The sequence below is a fragment of the Rutilus rutilus genome, assembly GCF_951802725.1.
Source record: "Rutilus rutilus genome assembly, chromosome: 25".
Lineage (NCBI taxonomy): Eukaryota > Metazoa > Chordata > Actinopteri > Cypriniformes > Leuciscidae > Rutilus > Rutilus rutilus.
This window is the reverse complement of record NC_140229.1, coordinates 11,991,397-12,014,099: the sequence shown is the minus strand read 5'-3', so window position 1 is coordinate 12,014,099 and position 22,703 is coordinate 11,991,397. Positions and strand designations below refer to the sequence as shown.

The window sequence follows — 22,703 nt, the reverse complement described above, 5'->3', positions numbered from 1 at the left end:
AGATAATATTGAGGAAGTAAGATAGAATCAGAAGTGCAGATGCGTAGGTGAGAGTTCAGTGACGTTACAGACAGTCTCAAGAATAAAAGCGAGGCAGTTTACAGCACAGTTGGAGACCTGAGCTGTTTTTCCTGACACATGTGACTCTTTCAATGCTTTAGGACCCGGAGCAGTTCAGGATGGAAACAGCGGCACGTCAACGGTCTTCACACCCACCTGTCTACTTCTCATCGTACTTCTACATCTCTTGCTCAAGTTTTGATGCCGAAGATGTTTTCAGTGGAGGAAAATCACTGTTTGTGTGACATCACTCTCATCCTGGAGTCACAAATCGTGCATGGTTACCAAAAATGCCTGGAAATGTGCATGGGGTGCCCAAGTACTTCCTTTTAATGAAGTAATCATGCATTTATTTTGTTTATAATAGAGTTTAATAATGTAACTTCTCTTACATTGCTAATCATCACACTGTTTTGCCCCAGCGAATACAGTTTTGTATTCCGTAAAAGCAAATGACAGAGAGGCATGTCTAATTTTAAATATTACATTTTATTTATTTTTGTGACTGTCTTTTTAATTTAACTCTGTAACTCCTTAAGAATTCATATAGAATACAGTGTGATAGGGGAATAATTCAAGTCAAAGGCATGCGATAAGGAAGGGCATATGCCTCTCTTTTTTATTTTGAATTGTCACTATATTTTTACTATACAGCAAAATCAAAATAAGCAGCAAAAAAGACACAAACACACGTTTTGCTCTGTAATAATCACATCATGTTTCGTTTTGAGTACTTCTAATCTGCATTTTAGCATTTAACACTCACACCGAAAACAATGCGATATATATCAGTATGTTTTATTTTGATTATGTTTTGACGACCAGAATGGCACAGTTGGACTACGCAGAACCAAAAAGCTCTATAAAATGTTTTATTTACACCACAAAGGAATAAATCAGATGTTGGCGGTCATGATAGTATATATGGGATGACAATGTATGAATCAAAGTTGAAAAATGTTACATTTGGAGTTTTGTGCAAGTTATTGGATCCATTATGAGAGCCCAAAGAGCAATCTGCTAATACCTGTCGATTTCTTGGTGTAATGTTGATTTTCCAGACAAACTTGACATCAAATGTTATTTTTTATTACAATGGCAGTTTTTCAAATGGCTTTTTGTTGAATTCTGTCCAGATTTTGAGTGTACAAACCAAACCGGGCGCTTAAATGCTCTTTATTTAAACACGTCTCGTAGTCGTTCCTGCTAACTTCTCTGTGTGTATATGCATATATCTAACTTGTACAAAGGGAAAATATGCACACTTGTTTTTACTAAAATTGTGAACCTGTTTAATACAATGCAACGTTTTCTATTTTTTGTTATTCCCTTTTCCAGAAAGCTGTGTAATTTATTTCTCAAAGGGTATTATAGTACATACAAGCTCATTGTGAAATCTGATGTCTAAATATTGTGCTTTTGGAAAAAGCAGATGAGACTCATTTGTCTGTCATCATTTCATCATGAGCAGATGTCCCGTTACCATCCATATTCTGGAGGGGAAAAAAGAAAAAAAAGTGACTTTGATTTGAATGGTTTCTGAAACTTACCATCGCAGTATTAAGGTGTTGGTTGACCTCAAATCCATATTAAGATTTTCTTCTCTTTTCTTGGAATGTTTGATAGGATTTATGCCTAATGTTTCCATTTTATCTCCAATGTGGTTAAAGGAATAGTTCAGCCAAAGATGAAAATTGTCATCATTAATTCACCCTCAAATAAAAATATCAAAATTGACCAATCATAAGTAACTATTCCACTTAGCCACTAACAACTTAAATGTTGTTCTGCAAACTAAGCTATCATTTGTCCTCGGACGACTTGAAATGTGGTGCACAATTCGTACGCACCATTTTTATGATTTTTTCCTTTTCATGTTTGCAGCTCAAAAGCATCTGTCTTCATTCACCTCCATTGTAGTCTAGACATTATTTAGCGATTTCTGGAAATGATGCAGGTTTGGAATGAGTAAAGGATGACAGTTTACATTTTTGGATGAATTATCCCTTTAAATATCATATTTTTAAAACCACATATCAGATACAAATCAGTGGATTTTAAGCACAAGGTGTATGTTAATGAAAGGGAATGTCATGAATATGCAAAGTGTAATGGGTGACAGTGTGTGTTCTTGCCCTAAAGGTGTATTATTCAATATTATGATTTCAAATTTCATTTTATCTTTTTTTTTTTTAAGATATAGGGAACACAACCAGACTAAGAACAGTCAACATATTTCGTATATAGACAGATTAGTGAGACTAACCTGTCCGAAATCCACACTTTTACAGCACTATTTAAATTTGAAACCACAAAAAGAAGCACCTCCTGATAAATAATGTCTGTGATTTCCTCTGGGGGAGACAGCGTTTGGATCACGGCTGATCAATCAATGCACCGTATTAACAGAAATACAGGGCTTGTCTGCGCATGGCTGTAATGCAAATCATGTCCAACTTGGTGCAAAGAATTGACTTTTTTTTTTTTTTTTTTTTTTTCAACCATTAAAACAACCAGCCTGGAGAAGTTCACTTCGTTCCACTGATCTCTATGGTTCCCTAGAGAGGAACAAATTAAGTATTTTAACTCCTTGTACTGTAAAGAAATTGTTTCGTCATATGTTTTTCCTTTAATGGCGATGGTGTGTTCATATTTAAGACTTACAATAATAAAATGTTGTATCTAAATAGAATTGGTCTGCAGTCTAATTGTGATTCACCTCATCTCTCTATATTTAAAAGGATATATTGAAGAAAAGCTTTCATTTTCTTACAAATTTGTAGGCCTATACACTACCATTAAAAAATTTGGGGTCAATGTTTTTTTTGATCATATGACACTGACGACTGGAGTAATGATGCTCAAAATTCAGCTTTGATCACAGAAAATAGAAAACAGTTACTTTAAACTTTAATATTGTTCCTGTGATCAAAGCTGATTTTTGAGCGTCATTACTCCAGTCTTCAGTGTCACATGATCCTTCAGAAATCATTCCATAATTTTACTGTATTTTTGATGAATGCAGCCTTGGTGAGCATAAGAGATTTCCTTTAAAACTTAAAAAATCTTACCGACCCCAAACTTTTGAACAGTAGTGTATGAATATTTCTGATTCTAGCCTATATATACAGTATATGTTTACTTGTTTATCCACTTGAAAAATGAAAACTGGTTGAAACTAAAGCAAATCCACACCACGGCAGGCTGATTCCAAATCAATAATTCAAAGCCCAGATTCTGAGAGCACTTAAGCACCGTCTCGATCCTCCACTTGTGTTCTGGTTAAGGAAGGAGGTGTCAGTATTGTAAGTGTTTTAAAGGGATTTGACAGACAGTCTGTGGGAGTGATGATGCACATGAGCTCTAAGTGCTGAGGTTGAGAATGAAGCTGTGAGATCCATTCGAAAAGTGACGCAAGAGCTGCTGTAATTGAATTTAAGAAAGGCTTCAGTGAAGACTCTTAATTAAAGACTCACATTTCCCTGTCTTTCTTTTTTTTTTTTTTCTTGCTTGATTGTTCATTGTGAATGACTGGCTGTAGTGTCGCTCGCTGCTGCTTGTTAGAGAGGCACCAGGTGACAAACACTGCAGTATGGAAGACTATTAGAATGGCGCTGAGAGACAGCTGAAAAAGTGGGTAAACAGCCGGATCAGCTTTACATATCTGTGAGAGAATGACGGACACGAAATATAAAGCTGGATGGATGAATGCATTGAGTTTTTATTTAGGAGAGACCGGGGCTAGTTATCATAAGAGTTTCTACTGTGGGGAACTATGAAGAATTTCATATGAAAAATGTATTTGTGTTGGACAAGGGTTTTTTGGCCTTTTTTTTTTTTTGTCTCTTATGCTCACCAAGGCTGCATTTATTTGATTAACAATACAAAACAAACTGTAAAATTGTGAAATAGTATTACAATTTAAATAACTGTTTTCTATTTGAATATATTTTCAAATGTAATTTATTCCTGTGATGGTAAAGCTGAATTTTCAGCATCATTACTCCAGTCTTCAGTGTCACATGATCCTTCAGAAATCATTCTAATATGCTGATTTACTGCTCAAGAAACATGTATTATTACTGTATTATCAATGGTATTATCAATGTTGAAAATAATTATGTAAAAAAAAAAAAATATATATATATATATATATATATATATATATATATATATATATACATATACATATACATACATACATATGTGTGTGTGTATAGTATATGGTTTGATAGATTGTAGCTATTTCAAATTTGTTGTTTCATAATTGTTTTATTATTTATATTTGGCTGAAAACACATTGCATTGTCTATAAGAGGAGGTTAGGAGGTTGTCAGTTTCCCATTGTGACAACTTACCCCATATAATGTGAAGACATTCTCTGCTCTTGGGACATGTTGTCACAAAATGTTTTTTTTTTTTTTCTTGTTTTCTGGACCTTAAAGGTATAGTGGAGGATTTTCCCGAATTTTAGAAAAAAAACGCCCTCTCCACTTTTTAAAAAAATGCACATGCGCAACACTCTACCTGCTCCCGAGAGGGAACGCCTATTAAACGTGTGCACGAGAGAGCATGCACGAGCCTAGTTCTCCTCGTGCACGCTCTGTTTCCAAGTTGCTGTCGGCATGGCTCATACAAGCCTACTTTATACACATGTTAGTTGTTTGTTCTAACAAAGTACAAGCATAAAACATCTTTTATATTTTAGTGCACAGATATGCATCAAAGTAGATTGTTTGGAAGGGCATCCAAATTTGGCTAGTCACGTTTGGTGGCACAATTATGTTGCAAATTATAACCTATATCAAAAACATTCATGCAAGACAAAATGTGAAATGCCCTTCCGTGTTTTATTTACTTATTATACTGATCGATTGAGTGAGGACTCAAGACATGATCTGCAATGGAGAAGTAGCTTGTTGCATTTGTGTAATAAATACTATGGTGAACACATTGGAATTATCAAAAATGAACACACAAGGTTTTAGAACATTTCAGCGTGATACCTTTTACCATTTGGTCATAAGGCTACATTAGACAAATTGAGATGTTTACTGTGTCTGCGCCAGGGCTAGCATCGCTAATCATAGCTTACATGAACTTTTACTAGCAGTGATTTTAAATGGATTTCTCCAAATAGCATGCCAAACTTTACCTGTCGAGTAGAAACTTCGCGACTGAGGCATCAGTGGGAAGCCCAACATGTGCTTTTAGCGCACGCCAGCGTGTGAAATATTCTCCCAAAAACACTCTGGTCTTGTTTCTTTCTTCAGAGGCCTTTCTCTTCTTGTCATACAATTCGTAGACACTTTTTCTCTTGCGACCCTCAGACATTTTGAAAAAACCCGGTGAGAACGGGCGAGCTTCAATGAATGGCTGAAACCGTAGCTCACCACACACGTGCGCATGCGCAGAAAGCGAAAACTACCTAGGGACGAGCACGTACGACGGCCTTACGTAAACATATCACCAGAATGATTGACAACTAGGAGGACCAATAGTCTTGATGATCCACCCGGAAAAAGAAAATCCTCCACTATACCTTTAACAATGAAACTGTTTAACAACTTTAATGTAGTATGTGCCTATACAGAAATGACCATAATCATACCATGAGAATATAGATATGGATATACAAAGAATTAACTTGCATTTCAAGAAAAATGGTGGGAAGATGTCACAAGTAGAATTTGGCTTTCGACAAACAAACGGCAGATGTTGAAATTGAATATTCATCGAGTTTTAAAACGGGGGTAGAGGAGGTGAGAAAAATGTTACGTAACTTGATGATTTCTTGCCAATCCTTTGTCTACAAGCTATTAATGTTCGACATGAAAACAAAAGATGGCAGCCCGGGAATGATCACCTTTTTATGCTTGGAGGTGAAGGTACAATCACATCCTTTGAAGCAAACAAAAGCCTGCTCAGTTTCTGCCTTCTGTACTCCTGGTGGACGTCTTTATCTGAGTGCCCAGGAGCGCCCCTCTGGAACATGCCATGAGCGCTGCTTATTTGGAAAGACAAATATGTGAATAAATAAGCATTTCTGCAGACCGCATTAACTTGACATGACATTTCTTGGCTGCATTATCTTTAGGACGGCAGCCAAACCGTGAGCGTATCGTCAATAGAGCAGGGCCAGTGTGGGGAGAGATGTGCGAGGTAAACTGTCTTTATAAAACATGCAGCATGTCAACGCTGGGAAACTTGTTAAAAGTGCTCTGTGGAATATTGAACCACATCAGTTAGGGTACAATGGTTAATAAATGACTTTTTACATTCGGATTAGACTACAATAATCATTTTGCTGCTGCTGGATTAAGTCAACTAGTAAATCACTGCCAACAGAGCTCACTTTACAGCAGCTGGGTCTTCCAGCCAGGGATAGCGTTTAATAAAATAACGTTTAGATGAAAATATGTGTCCTTTTTTATAAAAGCAATTAGGCACTCAAGGTTGTGCTATATCGGTAAGTCGTGAATATATTCACAATATATTACGACCTCTTCGACCTTTATAGAGTGCAACAAGTATAAAGTATTTTGTCCATTCATTTCTATCATAGGGATTTCAAAAAAGTCTTTCTTTAAAGCATTATAAGCCATGAACCAAGCCAAGGTGAATCATAACATTACAAACTTTGATTTGAAGCAAAAAAAGTATTAAAAATCAGACAAAACTACAAAGATTGTGTACTTATCAGCTTTAGTGATAGAAAGAAACAATCCCATAAAGCATTGTATATGCATATTTATTGAAATATTTAAGTATTTTGAGAGTGTAGGGAGACCGACTCAATTATGTATTCAAAAATAATTTTGAAAATAAGGGCTAACGGCTTCAATAGACGCAAAAAAAAAAAAAAAAAAAATCAATTAATAACCTCGTAGCTCACAGTAGATCTGTCTTTAAAGTTAAAAATCATAAATTGCATGGAGTTTTTACTTCCGGAACCCAGCTTTTGCACTCTATTGAAAGTAGGGATGGAGTGATATTTAAATTTCGACTTTTTTACATTTTAATTATTTTTACATTATTGCTGATAAACCAATAAAAATGTCAACGATAAAATTCGATACTATTTTAGAAATATATTACAAACACTAAAAATCGAATCTCAATCATTTTACATGCTGCAAGTGAATTTAGACATCACAATATTATAATGTACAATGTGAGAAATGGATTTCATTTGCTACATTTGTAAGTGGTTTTAAATATGAACTAAGTGAGCATTAGATGACAAAGGTAATCAGATAACACTTTATTTTAGTGTCCTTGTTACATATGTTACACTTACTTACTGTAGTGACAACAGTAACCTATGCATAATTACATGCAATTAACCATAAACCAAACCCTATTCCTGACCCTAACCCTATAGTAAGTACATGTTAGTTATTATTACTCAGCACTAAAATGTATAATTACACTTTAACAAGGACACCTTCAAAATAAAGGGTAACCTAATAAAACGCACCATTAAATATCAATAACCTATATCGTGCCTCCCTATGTTTAAAAGATTCCATGACAGTACGTTAGATAACTAACAACTCCAAACTAGAAGAAAATATTCTTAACTTTATTACACAGAACACATACAACAGTCTTGTACTCATTTTCCAATAGTAAAAAAAAGAAAAATACAACTACGGCTGTACATGCACATTGAGAGAGCTGTGTGTTGCAAATGTTAAGGTATCATACACTTTACAATCGTAACTAGATAGAGACAGTCAGAAAAATAAATACAAACATACAATACAGTTTTGCAAGGGAGGGCAAAATATCTTTTCGCCAAGAGATTCTGGGTGAAACACTGTTGCTATGATTAGATGTACCATGTATACTTTCAGCAGTTTTAAAATAACGATGATCAGGTCAGCAAAAATCCAGAGTGCTATTATTGAGTGTTTGCCATTTTGTTCCCTTCAGATGACAATATATATAAATATATAAATAAATAAAAAATAACAAAGAAAAACAATTACATTCTGTTTGTAACTTAAATGCCATATCAGATACTGTACTGTATGTACACTACTGCTGATCACTGATAAGGTTGTGGCATTCATCCCAGCAGTTAAAATGACATCGCTGTCTTCACCGTCACAATATAAGCGTTTTAAAAAGTTAACCAACATACCAAAATTATACTCTAATAATCTACAGTAAAACCTAGTCATGTACTTTAACCTGTTACAAAACTCACCAGAAATCATTGGGCAATTTCACTCGAAACACATTTGAGAGACCGATGTATAATGACACTTATCAAAAGATGATTTTATGTTTTTCCGCAACTCAATTAAATGAGTAAAACCAAGCCGGCTCTTTACAAAAATGCATCCCAAGCGGAAGTTTCCGGGGTCGATACTGAGTCTATTCGATTGCACTACCACATGATATTTTTTTTTAATGCACGCAAGGCACAACGCTAACAAGGAAAAGGTGTGTTGATCTCCGCAATTACACCGTCCTTATATTTAACAATCAAATAAATCCAGGACAAATATTCATTTGCATATATATATTTTTTTTGTTCACATACAGCATTTGTAACACACTGCATGGTTAAGAACAGTGTCGTACTTAACTTAAGAGCTCATGAATGTCATGATCACAATGAGGTCCAATTAATATTTCAATGACATGATCTGGTATCCATGAGCGCGATATTGCAGAGTTGCTAACGTCAGTCACAAAAACCATTCACAGAGCGGCTTCCTTCAAACGAGTGTAGGAATCTCACTTTGAAATCAACTGAAAGGGCATTTACAATCTATGGGCATCATTTATTTTCTCAATGAAGTGGCAAACCTTGGACTTGAAGCATTCGTCTTCAGTGTGTTTGTCTAGCGCTGTTGACAGTGCTCACTGAAGCTGAATGCAGACAAGGTCGCATTTTAGCGCTGTGAAGTTAGTTGTGTGGGTTCAGTGCATGTGACTGTCTGTATTTCCTTACTGGTTCTTTTAAGCTCTCGTACATTGTTAGCTTCTAATAAGTGGACGTTTCTGGTAGGTATCCAAAATCATTCATGAGCGTGTTGACGGGTCGGCCTTCGTGGCGCGAGGAGTACGAACGTGCGTATGCTAAATCTGCAGACTTATGAAAGGAAAGATATGGAATATGAAATAGATGGAAACCGAGATTACCATTTTCTGTCACCTGCTCAGACATGCACAATTTGACATTTATATGACATTATATTAGTGTGGAAATTAGTGCTAAAGATCACGGATAAATTGATGGTTATCACCCACAGATATATGCAACGAATGTGTCTCTTACTGGAATTGATTTATTTTTTTTGTCCTCAGAAGTTATTAAATATCATCTTTTTTTATTATATAATTTGCGATAACAGTTTTGGCTTCTGTCAAATTTACTTCACCAAGACTCAAGAATACAAAATCATACACACTTAAAAGAAACTCAGCACCAAAAACCTGAGAAAGAAGTTGAAACACTCCAGTAGAGTCATCCAAAGCAAATTCAATCCGTTTTAAATAATGCAAATGTATCTGGAAAGGGATTTACAACAAAATATACAATGACTGATATTATTTGGTTGTATGAAATTTGACCTGTGGATATCGAGACTAACTATTGGACACCCTTTGGACTTTATAGAGGAAATGTTCCTCTATCCCATTTGGTACGTTTATGATCAACCTAAAGGGTCTTTATATGAGGAACAGATTTTATGTAGCTTACATTAGGGCATACTGTCTGTGTCTACGCTAAAACCATATCTAAGAGCAGCGTAAAACGTATTAGACCAGGTAGGGAGTCTATCCTACTGCTTGTAACTATGTCAGCTCAGTACAAGTACACGTGCAGGTTATCTTTGTGATTCCTTTATCATTTGAACACCATTAATGGCAGATGAGCATTGATGGATGTTTTTAGGAATTGTGTGCTATATTATATTGAACGCATAGGTCTTGTGTGTGTGTGTGTGTGTGTGTGTGTGAACAGTATATGCATACATCTGTACATGTACAGTAAATCAAATAATCACATACAGCCTCCCCAAAAAGTATTTGGACAGTTGGGCCTAAATTAGAGTGTAATTGCATTAGATAACAAAACATTGGATCAAATAAATAAATTATTCTCATCACTGAATAATGGCTGCTGGAAATCAGCTTTGCCACTACATGAATACATTACTTATAAAAAAGGTATTTTAAATTGTAATACTATTTTAAAATGTTAATGTTTTTATTTGAATTATATAACAGTTTATGTGCTGAACTACACTGGAGGAGAACAGGACAAGTTTAAAGAAATGTAAAAAGAGGATTATGGAAATGCAAGAAAAGTGAAGTTAGTTTTATAAGAAAGGGATAATTTGCTTGTAAATGCCACTTGGTTAAATGACATTCATACATTTTTAAGTGTGACTTAAGTGTCCAAATACTTTCTGGGCGCACTGAAGCATTTTTAAATCTCTTTGTTTCTTTCTTTTTTGCTGTTTGTCATTTTTAGCAATTATTTAAAAAAAAGAAAAGAAAATCATGTTATTTTACAGGAAAACAGGACACACCAGTAACCTCAATTCACACTGTTCAATACTGAGCAAAAAACCATTCAGTTATTCACAATTACATGAATTTTTGCTTCTCTTTTCACATACAAAAGGTTGGAGAGACACATATAGTGGTTCTATTATTATTTCTACCCAGCTAACAAACTGACTCCATTCACAGTCCAGTTCACGGTTTCAAAACACGGTTAAATCCCAAAGCATCTTATTACAGACCCAGAAACCCACACTGACACTTCCCTTCAGAAATAAAAATATTTAAATGGTGATGATGATGCTAATAACCGATAAAGGACTCTCCTTCTCTGAGTGTGGGACTGTGAGTCTGTGTTTGGATGGAGAAGCGGACGCTCTGCTTTAGCATCAAAACTTGCTGAGGACCGAGAGTGTTAAAACCAGAGTTAGAAGCAAGAATGAGCTGGTTGGCGATAAGGCTGCGTTGTTCATATCGTGTATCGCTCCGGGGCCTGCGGGAATAGAAACCCCACATGTTAACAACCTCCCAAACATCCAACGTGTGTATCATCATGCATTACGCTGTTGAAAGAAATTGCTGCGAATACACCTCTCAAACATCGTCAGAGTTTGTGGATGCCTGAAGGTGACAAGACGAGAGCTGATGTAATTGCATTAGGGAAACATTTGACACATTGCGACGCTCGTTGATTGTGCCAAGTTATACTTGACATGGATTTTATGCATAAATTAACATGCATTTAGTTATTAGAAGGAGCCTCTTACCGTACAAAATAATGCTGGCGTTTGTTATTCCCAGCGTGTTCATGGCCACACAAGTGTAGTTCCCATAATCCTCTTCGGAAACGTTAAAGAATGTTAGCATGGACTGTTTACCCTTGTTTTCGATCTTGACCCCATTGAATCCGTTGAGGAGTCTGGAAAATTTGAGGTCAAGTTAGAAGCGCGCTAAGATGAGGCGTTATTAAATCTACGTAAGCAGACGGGTGATGGTACACATTAACATATCGCTCTCTCGCAGCTGCATGTGACGTAAATGTCTAACAAATACAGGTCTTTGTATATTTTTAATTAACAAGCTCTGTCGGAACCATGGCTTAGCGCAGGATTGTCCTGGAAGGCCACTGTCCTGCAGAGTTTAGCTCCATCTTGCCTCAACACACCACAGGGAAGCCTGCCATATACGTTTATACCGCCATACTGATAGTTTGTCATTATCTCATAATGTTTTTATAATTTGGGTAATTTGGTTGCAATAGCTTACACACATCACAGGGAGGTTTTATTTGAATCGTTGAACTACATTTACAAAAAAATAAAAATACAATAGAATAAAGAGACAAATGAAATAAACATGGTTTTAAGTTCCCTTTCGAAAGGGAACTCTACACTACGTCAGAATGACGCTATGGGGAACGCCTCAGGCGTGACAGGTGTCTGAAATAAATATCAACTCACGTCAATTATGTTGACCGGCGACAGCCCGTGAATCATCAGCTTGATTGATTAACGCGCAACCTGGATGTATAAAGGGAAGCCTTGCATACATGACAACATCTTTTCGTCTTCAGGGACTGTTTGTCTGTATTGAGAATATCGCTGAAGCGCGCGGGAGGCTCTCGAGAGAGCCTCTTGTGCAAACTGTGAGCGTTTTTTATTTAAAAATGCTCCGCTTTCGCGGACCCTTTTCTCGAGGGAGGAGGGTTCAGCATCTGAGCTGTGGTGCGTGCGATCTGTGAAACAATACTGTTTGGGTACGAGGCGTTCACAGTCAGTTCCTGAGGGTGCTGGCAGTGTTCATTAAGAAATATCTCGGCGCGCGTGAGAAAGAAAAAATCCGTGCGCTGTCGGATGTTTCAACCTCGCAACTGTTGACTTTCTTCTCGAGGGATGAAAGCCAAATATTTTTTAACGGCTCTTTTCTCGCGCTTGCCGAGGCAGTGTGTAGATTACGAGAACGTATAAATGTTAAAACAGTATTGTCTGGTGAGTATGGCTGCATTTAATTCTATGAATTAAAATGATGGAATATTATCTGACTTTTAAGAAGTTAGATATTTAGTAATTCAGCCTATCATCCAGATCGCGTTACCCAGTGTTTTTGGCTGCATTTGAATTGAAAAATGAGCAGTGAACAAAAAGAGCAGGTGTAATTCTGGTCTTTTTGTAAAATGTGAAATTAACATATTTCTGTTTCTTTTCAGACCACATCTCCTGTTTTAGAGTCTGGGGCAAAATGTTATGGGAGTAAATCTAAAGATTTTTTCGATGGTCAGGTAGTAGGTCTTAACAGGCCTCCTTGACCAGACAGTCCCCATTTTGCAACCGGACAGTGCTTGGGCCTCCCTGAGGTGAGCTCCCAGGAATTGACTGTCAAGGAGTAATGTGGTTATCAGGTTATAGGCCTCACTAGGCCTTCCTGAATATGAGCTTCCACATACTATGGTTAAATGAGCTCCCACATATTATGGTTATCAGGTCATAGGCCTCACTAGGCCTTCCTGAATATGAGCTCCCACATACTGTGGTTATCAAGTTATAGGCCGCTCCAGGCCTTCTTGAATATAGCTCCCATATAATGTGGTTATCCGGTCATAGGCCTCACTAGGCCTTCCTGAAAATGAGCTCCCACATACTGTGGTTGAATATGAGCTCCCACATTCTGTGGTTATCAAGTTATAGGCCTCACCAGGCCTTCTTGAATATGAGCTCCCACATACTGTGATATGAGCTCCCACATTCTGTGGTTATCAAGTTATAGGCTTCACCAAGCCTTCTTGAATATGAGCTCCCACATACTGTGGTTATCAGGTCATAGGCCTCACCAGGCCTTCCTGAGTATGAGCTCCCACATACTGTGGTTGAATATGAGCTCCAACATACTGTGGTTATCAGGTCAGAGGCCTCACCAGGCCTTCTTGAAAATGAGCTCCCACATACTGTAGTTGCCAGGTTATAGGCCTCACCAGGCCTTCCTGGTTATGAGCTTCCACATGTCAGGTTACAGGCCTCACCGGCCTTCCTGAATGTGAGCTCCCACATACTGTGGTAATCAGGTTACAGGCCTCATCAGGCCTTCCTGGTTATGAGCTCCCACATACTGTGGTCGCCAGGTTACAGGCCTCATCCGGCCTTCCTGGTTATGAGCTCCCACATACTGGGATATCAGGTTACAGGCCTTTCTAGGCCTTCCTGAATATGAGCTCCCATACACGGTGGTCGCCACGTTACAGGCCTCGCCAGGCCTTCCTGGTTATGAGCTCCCACATACTGTGGCGCCAGGTTACAGGCCTCACCGGCCTTCCTGGTGATGGGCTTCTACATGTCAGGTTGCAGGCCTCACCCGGCCTTCCTGAATGTGAGCTCCCACATACTGTGGTCATCAGGTTACAGGCCTCATCCGGCCTTCCTGGTTATGAGCTCCCACATACTGTAGTCGCCAGGTTATAGGCCTCACCAGGCCTTCTTGGTTAGGAGTTTTTCACATGTCAGGTTTCGGGCCTCGCCGGCCTTCCTGAATGTGAGCTCCCTCATACTGTGGTTGTACATGAGCTCCCACATACTGTAGTCGCCAGGTTATAGGCCTCACCAGGCCTTCTTGGTTAGGAGTTTTCACATGTCAGGTTTCGGGCCTCACCGGCCTTCCTGAATGTGAGCTCCTACATACTGTGAGCTTCCACTTACTGTGGTTATCAAGTTATAGGCCTTACCAGGCCTTCTTGATTATGAGCTCCCACATACTGTGGTTTAATATGAGCTCCCACATTCTGTGGTTATCAAGTTTTAGGCCTCACCAGGCCTTCTTGAATATGAGCTCCCACATACTGTGGTTATCAGGTCATAGGCCTCACTAGGCCTTCCTGAGTATAGCTCTCACATACTGTGGTTGAATATGAGCTCCCACATTCTGTGGTTATCAAGTTTTAGGCCTCACCAGGCCTTCTTGAATATGAGCCCCCACATTCTGTGGTTATCAGGTCAGAGGCCTCACCAGGCCTTCCTGAATGAGAGCTTCCACATATTTTGGTTGAATATGAGCTCCCACTTACTGTGGGTATCAAGTTATAGGCCTCACCAGGCCTTCTTGAATATGAGCTCCCACATATTGTGGTTATCAGGTCATAGGCCTCACTAGGCCTTCCTGAGTATAGCTCTCACATACTGTGGTTGAATATGAGCTCCCACATTCTGTGGTTATCAAGTTTTAGGCCTCACCAGGCCTTCTTGAATATGAGCCTCCACATTCTATGGTTATCAGGTCAGAGGCCTCACCAGGCCTTCCTGAATGAGAGCTTCCACATATTTTGGTTGAATATGAGCTCCCACATGCTGTGGTTGTCAGGTCACAGGCCTCACTAGGCCTTCCTGAGTATGAGCTCCCACATACTGTGGTTGAATATGAGCTCCCACATACTGTAGTTGCCAGGTTATTGGCCTCACCAGGCCTTCCTGGTTACGAGCCTCCACATGTTAGGTTACAGGCCTCACTGGCCTTCCTGAATGTGAGCTCCCACATACTGTGGTGAATATGAGCTCCCATGTTATATGGTTATCAGGTCAGAGGCCTCACTAGGCCTTCCTGATTTGAGCTCCCACATGCTGTGGTCGCCAGGTTAGAGGCCTCACCGGCCTTCCTGAGTATGAGTTCCCCCCATGCTGTGGTTGTATATGAGCTCCCACATACTATAGTCGCCAGGTTATAGGCCTTACCAGGCCTTCTTGGTTAAGAGCCTCCACATGTCAGGTTACAGGCCTCACCGGCCTTCCTGAATGTGAGCTCCTACATACTGTGGTCATCAGGTTACAGGCCTCATCTGGCCTTCCTGGTTATGAGCTCCCACATTCTGTGGTTATCAGGTCAGAGGCCTCACCAGGCCTTTCTGAGTATGAGCTCCCACATACTGTGGTTGTATATGAGCTCCCACATACTGTAGTCGCCAGGTTATAGGCCTCACCAGGCCTTCTTGGTTAGGAGTCTTCACATGTCAGGTTACAGGCCTCGCCGGCCTTCCTGAATGTGAGCTCCTACATGCTGTGAGCTTCCACTTACTGTGATTATCAAGTTATAGGCCTCACCAGGCCTTCTTGAATTTGAGCGTGCGGTGGTCGTTAGGTCACAGGCCTCACCGGCCTTCCTGAGTTTTAACCTTCCACAATTAGTGGTCACCAGGCTTTAGGCCTCTGCGGCCTTCCTGGTTATGAGTTCTTTCATGTCAGGTGGCAGGCCTCACCAGGCCTTACTGAATGAGAACTCCCACGTATTGTGTCTATCAGGTTGCAGGCTTCTTCTGGCTTTCCTGATTATAGGTTCCCACGTAAGGTGGTTCCCTGGTTACAGGCCTCACCAGGCCTTCCTGGTTTTGAGCTTTTACATGTCAGGTTACAGGCCTCATCCGGCCTTCCCGAATGTGGGCTCACACATACTGTGTTTTTAGAGTGATGAAGTACGAGCAAACCTTTACTTCATTCCTTTTTGGTACATACGTTCCGTACCTTTTTTATACCATGCTTATGGTAAGTCACACGACTTATGTCTTGTGTATTTTCTAAAATCCATTTTCTATGGTAAGGGTCATGCGCGTATCGCTTCTGTCCCTTCCTATGTGGCTCAGACCCTGGTCTTTCTCTTCGGGTCCCATTCTAGATACTTCCTGTCGTCACTTTATTACGACAGATGTTTTTCTCTAGCTAACTTCCACATTCTGATGAGCTCCCACACACTGTGGTCACCGTGTTACAGGCCTCACCGGCCTTCCCGAGTATGAGCTCCCACATGCTGTGGTCGCCAGGTTAGAGGCCTCATCAGGCCTTCTTGGGTTCAGAATGGCTAAGTACATGCACTTTCTTTCATGTACTTTCTATTTCCATTTTTTATGGTAAGGGTTGTGCGCTGTATGCTTTATTCCCTTTCTGAAAGTGAGCTCCCACATCCTGTGGTCGCCAGGTTAGAGGCCTCACCGGCCTTCCTGATATGAGCTCCCACATGACGTGGTCGCCAGGTTAGAGGCCTCACCGGCCTTCCTGATAGGAGCTCCCACATGCTGTGGTCACCAGGTTAGAGGCCTCACCGGCCTTCCTAATATGAGCTCCCACATGTTGTGGTTGCCAGGTCAGAGGCCTCACCGGCCTTCCTGAAGGTAAGCTCCCACATATTGTGGTTGAATACAAGCTCCCCCATGTTGTGGTCGCCAGGTTAGAGGTCCTACCAGGCCTTCCTGGAGGTAGCTCCCTTTAGGCCCTCACAGGCCTCCTCAGTGTTTTGAAACACAAACACTGGGTAGATCCATGGATCGAGTAGAGAGACTCCCCTCGCTGGCAAGGGTTGTAAAGCACTATGCTGAGTCATACTCTCCAGGGTTTCCCGTCTCTGAGATCCGGGCTGAGTGGTTCACTGCCTGTTTTGCAGTCCCTCGGGTTGGATGCCTTCTTAAGGCAAGTGTCCAGAGGCTCTGTCTTCAGACAGACAGGAAGTGGCCAGACTCTAGTGTCTTATGTAGTGACACCAGGTCAGGCCTGCCTGGTGGTATTTCAGGTGGCACGCTCCCCTGAATAGTGACTGGCTGGGAGTCCCTTGGGCCCCCTAGCCACACTCCCTAGAAGGGACCCCTTCTTTTGGAAGCTGTGGTCCTAAGCCTTTGAGCTGGCCCAGATATACCCCCCATTAACTATGTTCTGGCGGTTTCTTGGTTCATTAGCTTGGGTGATGACCGGTAGGGAGTGCTGTCACTGACAGCCCGATGTGACCTAAGGGTGAGTGGTTCCAGTGTTTTCTGAATTACTGGTTCGGACAGTTGTCACTGCCTTTGGGCATGCACTCCCCTCAGCATGGTGGCGTTGGTATATCGTTCCCCATAGCGTCATTCTGACGTAGTGTAGAGTTCCCTTTCGAAAGGGAACGTCTCAGGTTACGACTGTAACCTATGTTCCCTGAGAACAGGGAACGAGACACTACGTCTTCCTGCCATGCCTCGGGGCCTGCCTGCAACAGTCCCTTCAGACGATAGGATGTTGTCATGTATGCAAGGCTTCCCTTTATACATCCAGGTTGCGCGTTAATCAATCAAGCTGATGATTCACGGGCTGTCGCCGGTCAACATAATTGACGTGAGTTGATATTTATTTCAGACACCTGTCACGCCTGAGGCGTTCCCCATAGCGTCATTCTGACGTAGTGTCTCGTTCCCTGTTCTCAGGGAACATAGGTTACAGTCGTAACCTGAGACGTTTTTCAGGTTGGTCTAACTGTATTCAGGTAAGAAATACTACAGAAATACAAGTAGTCAAATGTAAAATAACACTGGATAGTTTTCAATGTAAAAGTCTTTTGTTCTTTTATTAGATGACAGATTTATTAAGCTGCTGTCACTTTAAGAGCTTATGCACGGATCCAATATACTGTTACACAACATGTCTCAACTATTTACGTTCCAAACTGACCAATAATTCGCAGGACTTTAGCAGGCAACTTTATGAGGACACCACTTATATGTGGTCAGGGACGGACTGGGGCTGAAAAACAGCCCTGGACTTTCTCCCAAATAGGCCCATCATCAGGCCATTCGCCCCTAGCCGTGTGCGACAGACACTAGCCAGGATGTCCTGATACTATGCCACAATACTGTAGCCTATCAGACAAGGTATTCACAGCAAGTAACATCTCAAAACAATGATGATAATTGGGGTTGTGTTTATTAATGAAGCCTCAGCCTTCAAATAAAAACAAAAAATGTGCAATGCCATAAAATACAAATAATGAAGTGTCACTGCAGGCTACAGAAACCCCAAATGACACAAACTTGTAATTATAAAACATGTAGTTACCAGGGGCCTCCAACCTTTTTGTGTGCGAGGGCTACCTCAAGGGATACAATAATCTAGAAGGGATTTTTGTTTGTTATACTCAAACATATTTATTATACATATAATATGGTGGTGCTTTTTTACTTTTAAACACCATATGCAAAATAATAAAATATATTGATATTCTGGTTCAGTCTTACACGCGTTTGAAGAAAAAAAAAAATCAACAATTCCTGAAAAATTATGAAAATATTTATTGACTTTTTTTATATTTGTATATTATTTTCTATAACCTATTGTATGTGTAATCAAAAACAGTAGCCCAAACATTTAGTATAAATATAAATGCAAAAATAAATAAATAAACTGCCTTTTCCAGAACGCACAGATTGTCAGTCCGTCCCTGTATGTGGTGCACACACTTTTGGTGTGAGCACGAAACCTGCGGGAATGTGTAAAATGATGCACAATACAAGCACTATTCAACCGGAGCAAATGAGACGAGTAAGTGACAGGAGGCGGGTGTGTGGCACTTCGCCACCTGAGAGAAGAGAGCAAGAACACACAGCCTGTAACTGCAGAAAAGCAGTCTTGGAACCGTTTCAGTATCGATACATATAGAAATATCTGTATTTTTGACAACACTAATGCTTAGTAAGATCTTGATTAGCTGGATTAGGTGTGTTTAATTGGGGTTGGAGCTAAACTCTGCAGGACAGTGGCCCTCCAGGAGCAGGACTGGACACCCCTGAACTAGCAGTTTGTTGAGGAGATTCTGGTTCCAATCCCATTTTCTCCTCTCTCTACCTAAATATTGCTTGACTCTCACTGTCAAAAAAAATTCAAATGATAAACTACTAGCCTCACCTGCGCTCCCCTTTATACCACTGAAAATCCGCCAGAGGAACCGCAGACGCCTCGCACCACATAACTCCTTTCTGGCCGACGGCCGTTCCTGTGCTCTGAGCTCGTGAAATGACAGGTGGGTCTGTGAAATGAATCACGTGTAATTGAGGAATTCATAAAAAAACAAAAAAAACATGTGATAAATGCATGGCATTAACAGGACTTTTCTTAGGGTGAATGAGATACTCACAGTTTACAGTAACCTGAACAGTCCTCACGTCTGGAGGCGAGATGTCGTTTGAGGTGATGCAGTCGTACGAGCCGGACATGTCTTTGGTGATTCCAGTCATTTCCACATATTCACCCTCGGTAATGATTCTGTTACCTGTATCAATACACATGAGGTTAAAGTAATATTAACATACATAAATTCATATTATAAAACCAATGCATTATAAAAATGACTCTGGGTAAAAGGCCTGAGGGGCTACAGTGGTATAGTGGAGATATAGGGATGTTCGTTTGCTACAAGGAACATCTGTCACGGTATGCAAATATATATATGTGACCCTGGATCACAAAACCAGTCACATGTCGCACGGGTATATTTGTGGCAATAGCCAACAATTCATTGTATGGGTCAAAATTAAAGATTTTTCTTTTATGATAAAAATCATTAGGATATTAAGTAAAGATCATGTTCCATGAAGATATTTTGTAAATTTCCTACCGTAAATATATAAACATTTATTTTTGTGAGTGAATGCAGCACAATCGCGAACATAAATGGACAACTTTAAAGAAGATTTTCTCAATGTTTCGATTTTTTTGCACCCTCAGATTCCAGATGTTCAAATAGTTGTATCTCGGCCAAATATTGTCCTATCATAACAACCCATACATCAATGGGAAGCTTTCATATGATGTATAAATCTCAATTTAAAAAAATTGACCCGTGTGACTGGTTTTGGGGTCCAGGGTCACACACACACATATATATATATATATATTGTACCCGTATACCCTATGGCCACAAGCATTCTGCATCCCATTTATACATTCATAACTCAATCTCAAACCTATGTCCTGCTATTTTTTCTGAGGACAGCAGCTGAAAGTATCATAAGTAGTGTCATAATGCCACAATTCTTGCTTAAATGAATTTCCAACATGAGGAATGTATTTTCTCAAGCAACATGAGAAAATACAGAGTTTGAGCCACTGTTCAGGAATCCTAAAGCAGGCGCACTTATTCTGCTATGATCTGTCTAAAACGAACAGCATTTATTTAACATTATCTCAATCTGTAGGAAGAAAAAGGTTGGTGAATGTCAATAAGACAAATATGTTACGCTTGGCTGACCTGGACTGACCCTCTGTTGTTGTTTTCGATCATTCCACAAAACCCACCTGTATTTCCAGTTCTATTATCAAGCAAAGAAATGATTCAGTTATTCCTCTGAGGGAATGAAATAAAGTTTCACCCTCAGGTTCAGACAGCCAGTTAGTGCAAATGCCACTCACAGCACAAACTGCACATTATGGCATCTCATTAATACAGCCTCAGTCCTTCATTTAGTGAAAAGGTTGAGGAGTGGACTTAGGTTGTTATTTTGTTTCTAATAACATGGCCTTAGGGATTGTGGGAGAGGTTGGTAATTATGCATATCTTCTTATATGACTCAGCCTCGTAATGCTTAAAAAGTTTGAGCAAACATTTTGAGAGGATAGTTCACCCCAGATTACGCTCAACGTGAGCCAAAGCCTGAATATTACATCCCCTAATTTTAAACAGTACTATTCATAATATAAGAATCTGTCAATGTGAGAAGAGACTAAATATTTTAAATATAAACTGGCCTTTAAGTGTGAACCATATGATACAGCTCGTATGGAAGCTTGTTTACGCTATGGAATAAAAAAGTTAATTGTGACTTTTTATCTTCACAATTTCTTGCAATTGCAAAGCTTGATTTCTCAGAATTGCGAGTTATAAAAAGTCACAATTAAGCTTCCATATCCTCATGTCGTAATTCAAACGTGACTTTTTTCCCTCTGTGGAAGACAAAAGAGGATATTTTGAACAAAGTTTGTCCATACAACATTGTTTTGGACCCCACTGACTTTCAACTGTATAAAACCTCAAAATATATTTTATGATCCACAGAAGAAAATCTACTTCTTTTATGATTTTGAATATGATCAGCTCTTCTCCTGAGCCAGGTGTTCAAGCCAAAATGTATTTATATTATGTATCATTGAGTATTATTATTTACAAAAGCCTAGGAAAAGACCAAAAAAAAGAAATGAAAGTTTCTAAAAACCTCACTCCCAGCAACCTTTTGGTTTTCTTGTATAAAAGTTATGTTTTATAAGATACTGTATGGATGTCAAAACCACCACTAAAAGACTGAAAATTACAAGCAAAGGTCATAGTGTTTCTCACTTCATAAACTCTTATCCATGGTAACGTACAGCCAAAAGGATTTTCCTCCAAATTTTTCACAGACAACACTTATTGAATCAACTGCAGTTGTACGTTTGACTCAGCTGTTCTTTTACATTCACCACAAAGAAGTGTGCTTCTAAGTGTTATGACTGACTCAGGGCCATAACAATAGATAGGAGACCATGCCACAAACAATTTTTATTTTATTTTTTTACAGAGCAAGTTTTTATTCACACAGGGAATATATTTTATTCAAAAGAGAATTTGTTTACTCTACAAAAAAAGCACTCATTGCCTTTCTGTAGTTATGAATTGGACAAAGAAGAACATACAGTAACACGTGTAGCTCGGATAGTGATACAACATTGTATTTATCCTCATGTAGGTTTGATTTATATTTAGCTATTAAAGCGGTCAGTTTGATTTTGGAATGGAGATGGGGTTAGTGTAGATAGCCACGGTGAACAGCAATGATTTATAATGTTTACTTAAGAGACAGAAAGCAAACACCGGGCCCATAGCAATTACATCCAACACTGAGTAATAATCCTGCTGCTGTCATGAGACTGTCTTCCTGAACAGAGCAGAAGATTATTAGAATGTAAAGGAGAATGACAGTGTAAACAGGAAGGAATAAATAAAACGGTCTGTGCTGTCTGCGTACAGTCAGTGAGAGGGAAAAGAAGCGAGTGAGAAATGCTCCTATAACTAAATTTAGAAGATTAGGATCAAGGGGAAAGACTCGCTCTCATGTTACAGTCGGAGAGTAAAGTAGTTTATACAGATCACGCCACTGAAGCAGACGGGACAACATTAAGATAAGGCTTTATTTAGGAGATGTCTGACTTTATTATGGTTGTATTATTGAATATCCGCACAAGTGAATTAAGCTGACTCGTCTTTGTACCTTTTTTTTTTTTTTTACCTTTCCTATTCTACATGATGACCAGAGAGAGAGAGAGAAAAAAAAAAGATTTAATATTTCCCAGACACATTGAATTTTCAGTCTCAGTTTT

General features: G+C 39.5%; 2 protein-coding genes and 1 long non-coding RNA gene across 7 annotated transcripts in view; 2 read left to right on the top strand and 1 right to left on the bottom strand.

Moving 5' to 3' along the window:
• Nucleotides 1-2,890, top strand: part of ntm (neurotrimin) — a 338,066-nt gene extending 335,176 nt beyond the window's left edge. For 2 of the 4 annotated variants that reach the window (XM_084400202.1, XM_084400200.1), the window contains exon 8: nucleotides 162-2,890. In XM_084400202.1, coding sequence (XP_084256328.1) covers nucleotides 162-262 — 101 coding nt within the window. In that variant the 3' untranslated portion in view covers nucleotides 263-2,890. The remainder of the gene's footprint in view (nucleotides 1-161) is intronic. The other 2 variants (XM_084400203.1, XM_084400201.1) reach the window with 2 other exon arrangements.
• Nucleotides 2,891-7,397: 4,507 nt separating this feature from the next.
• opcml (opioid binding protein/cell adhesion molecule-like) overlaps nucleotides 7,398-22,703 on the bottom strand; it is a 159,494-nt gene continuing 144,188 nt past the window's right edge. For both annotated transcript variants that reach the window (XM_084400806.1, XM_084400805.1), the window contains 4 exons: nucleotides 19,489-19,623; nucleotides 19,260-19,380; nucleotides 11,358-11,509; nucleotides 7,398-11,083 (listed from right to left, as the gene is read on the bottom strand). In XM_084400806.1, the coding sequence (XP_084256932.1) occupies nucleotides 10,980-11,083; nucleotides 11,358-11,509; nucleotides 19,260-19,380; nucleotides 19,489-19,623 (512 nt within the window). In that variant the 3' untranslated portion in view covers nucleotides 7,398-10,979. The remainder of the gene's footprint in view (nucleotides 11,084-11,357; nucleotides 11,510-19,259; nucleotides 19,381-19,488; nucleotides 19,624-22,703) is intronic.
• LOC311285239 lies at nucleotides 13,508-17,637 on the top strand. The gene is made up of 3 exons (XR_014626321.1): nucleotides 13,508-15,581; nucleotides 15,706-16,381; nucleotides 16,592-17,637. It is a non-coding gene; the product is annotated as an uncharacterized lncRNA (long non-coding RNA).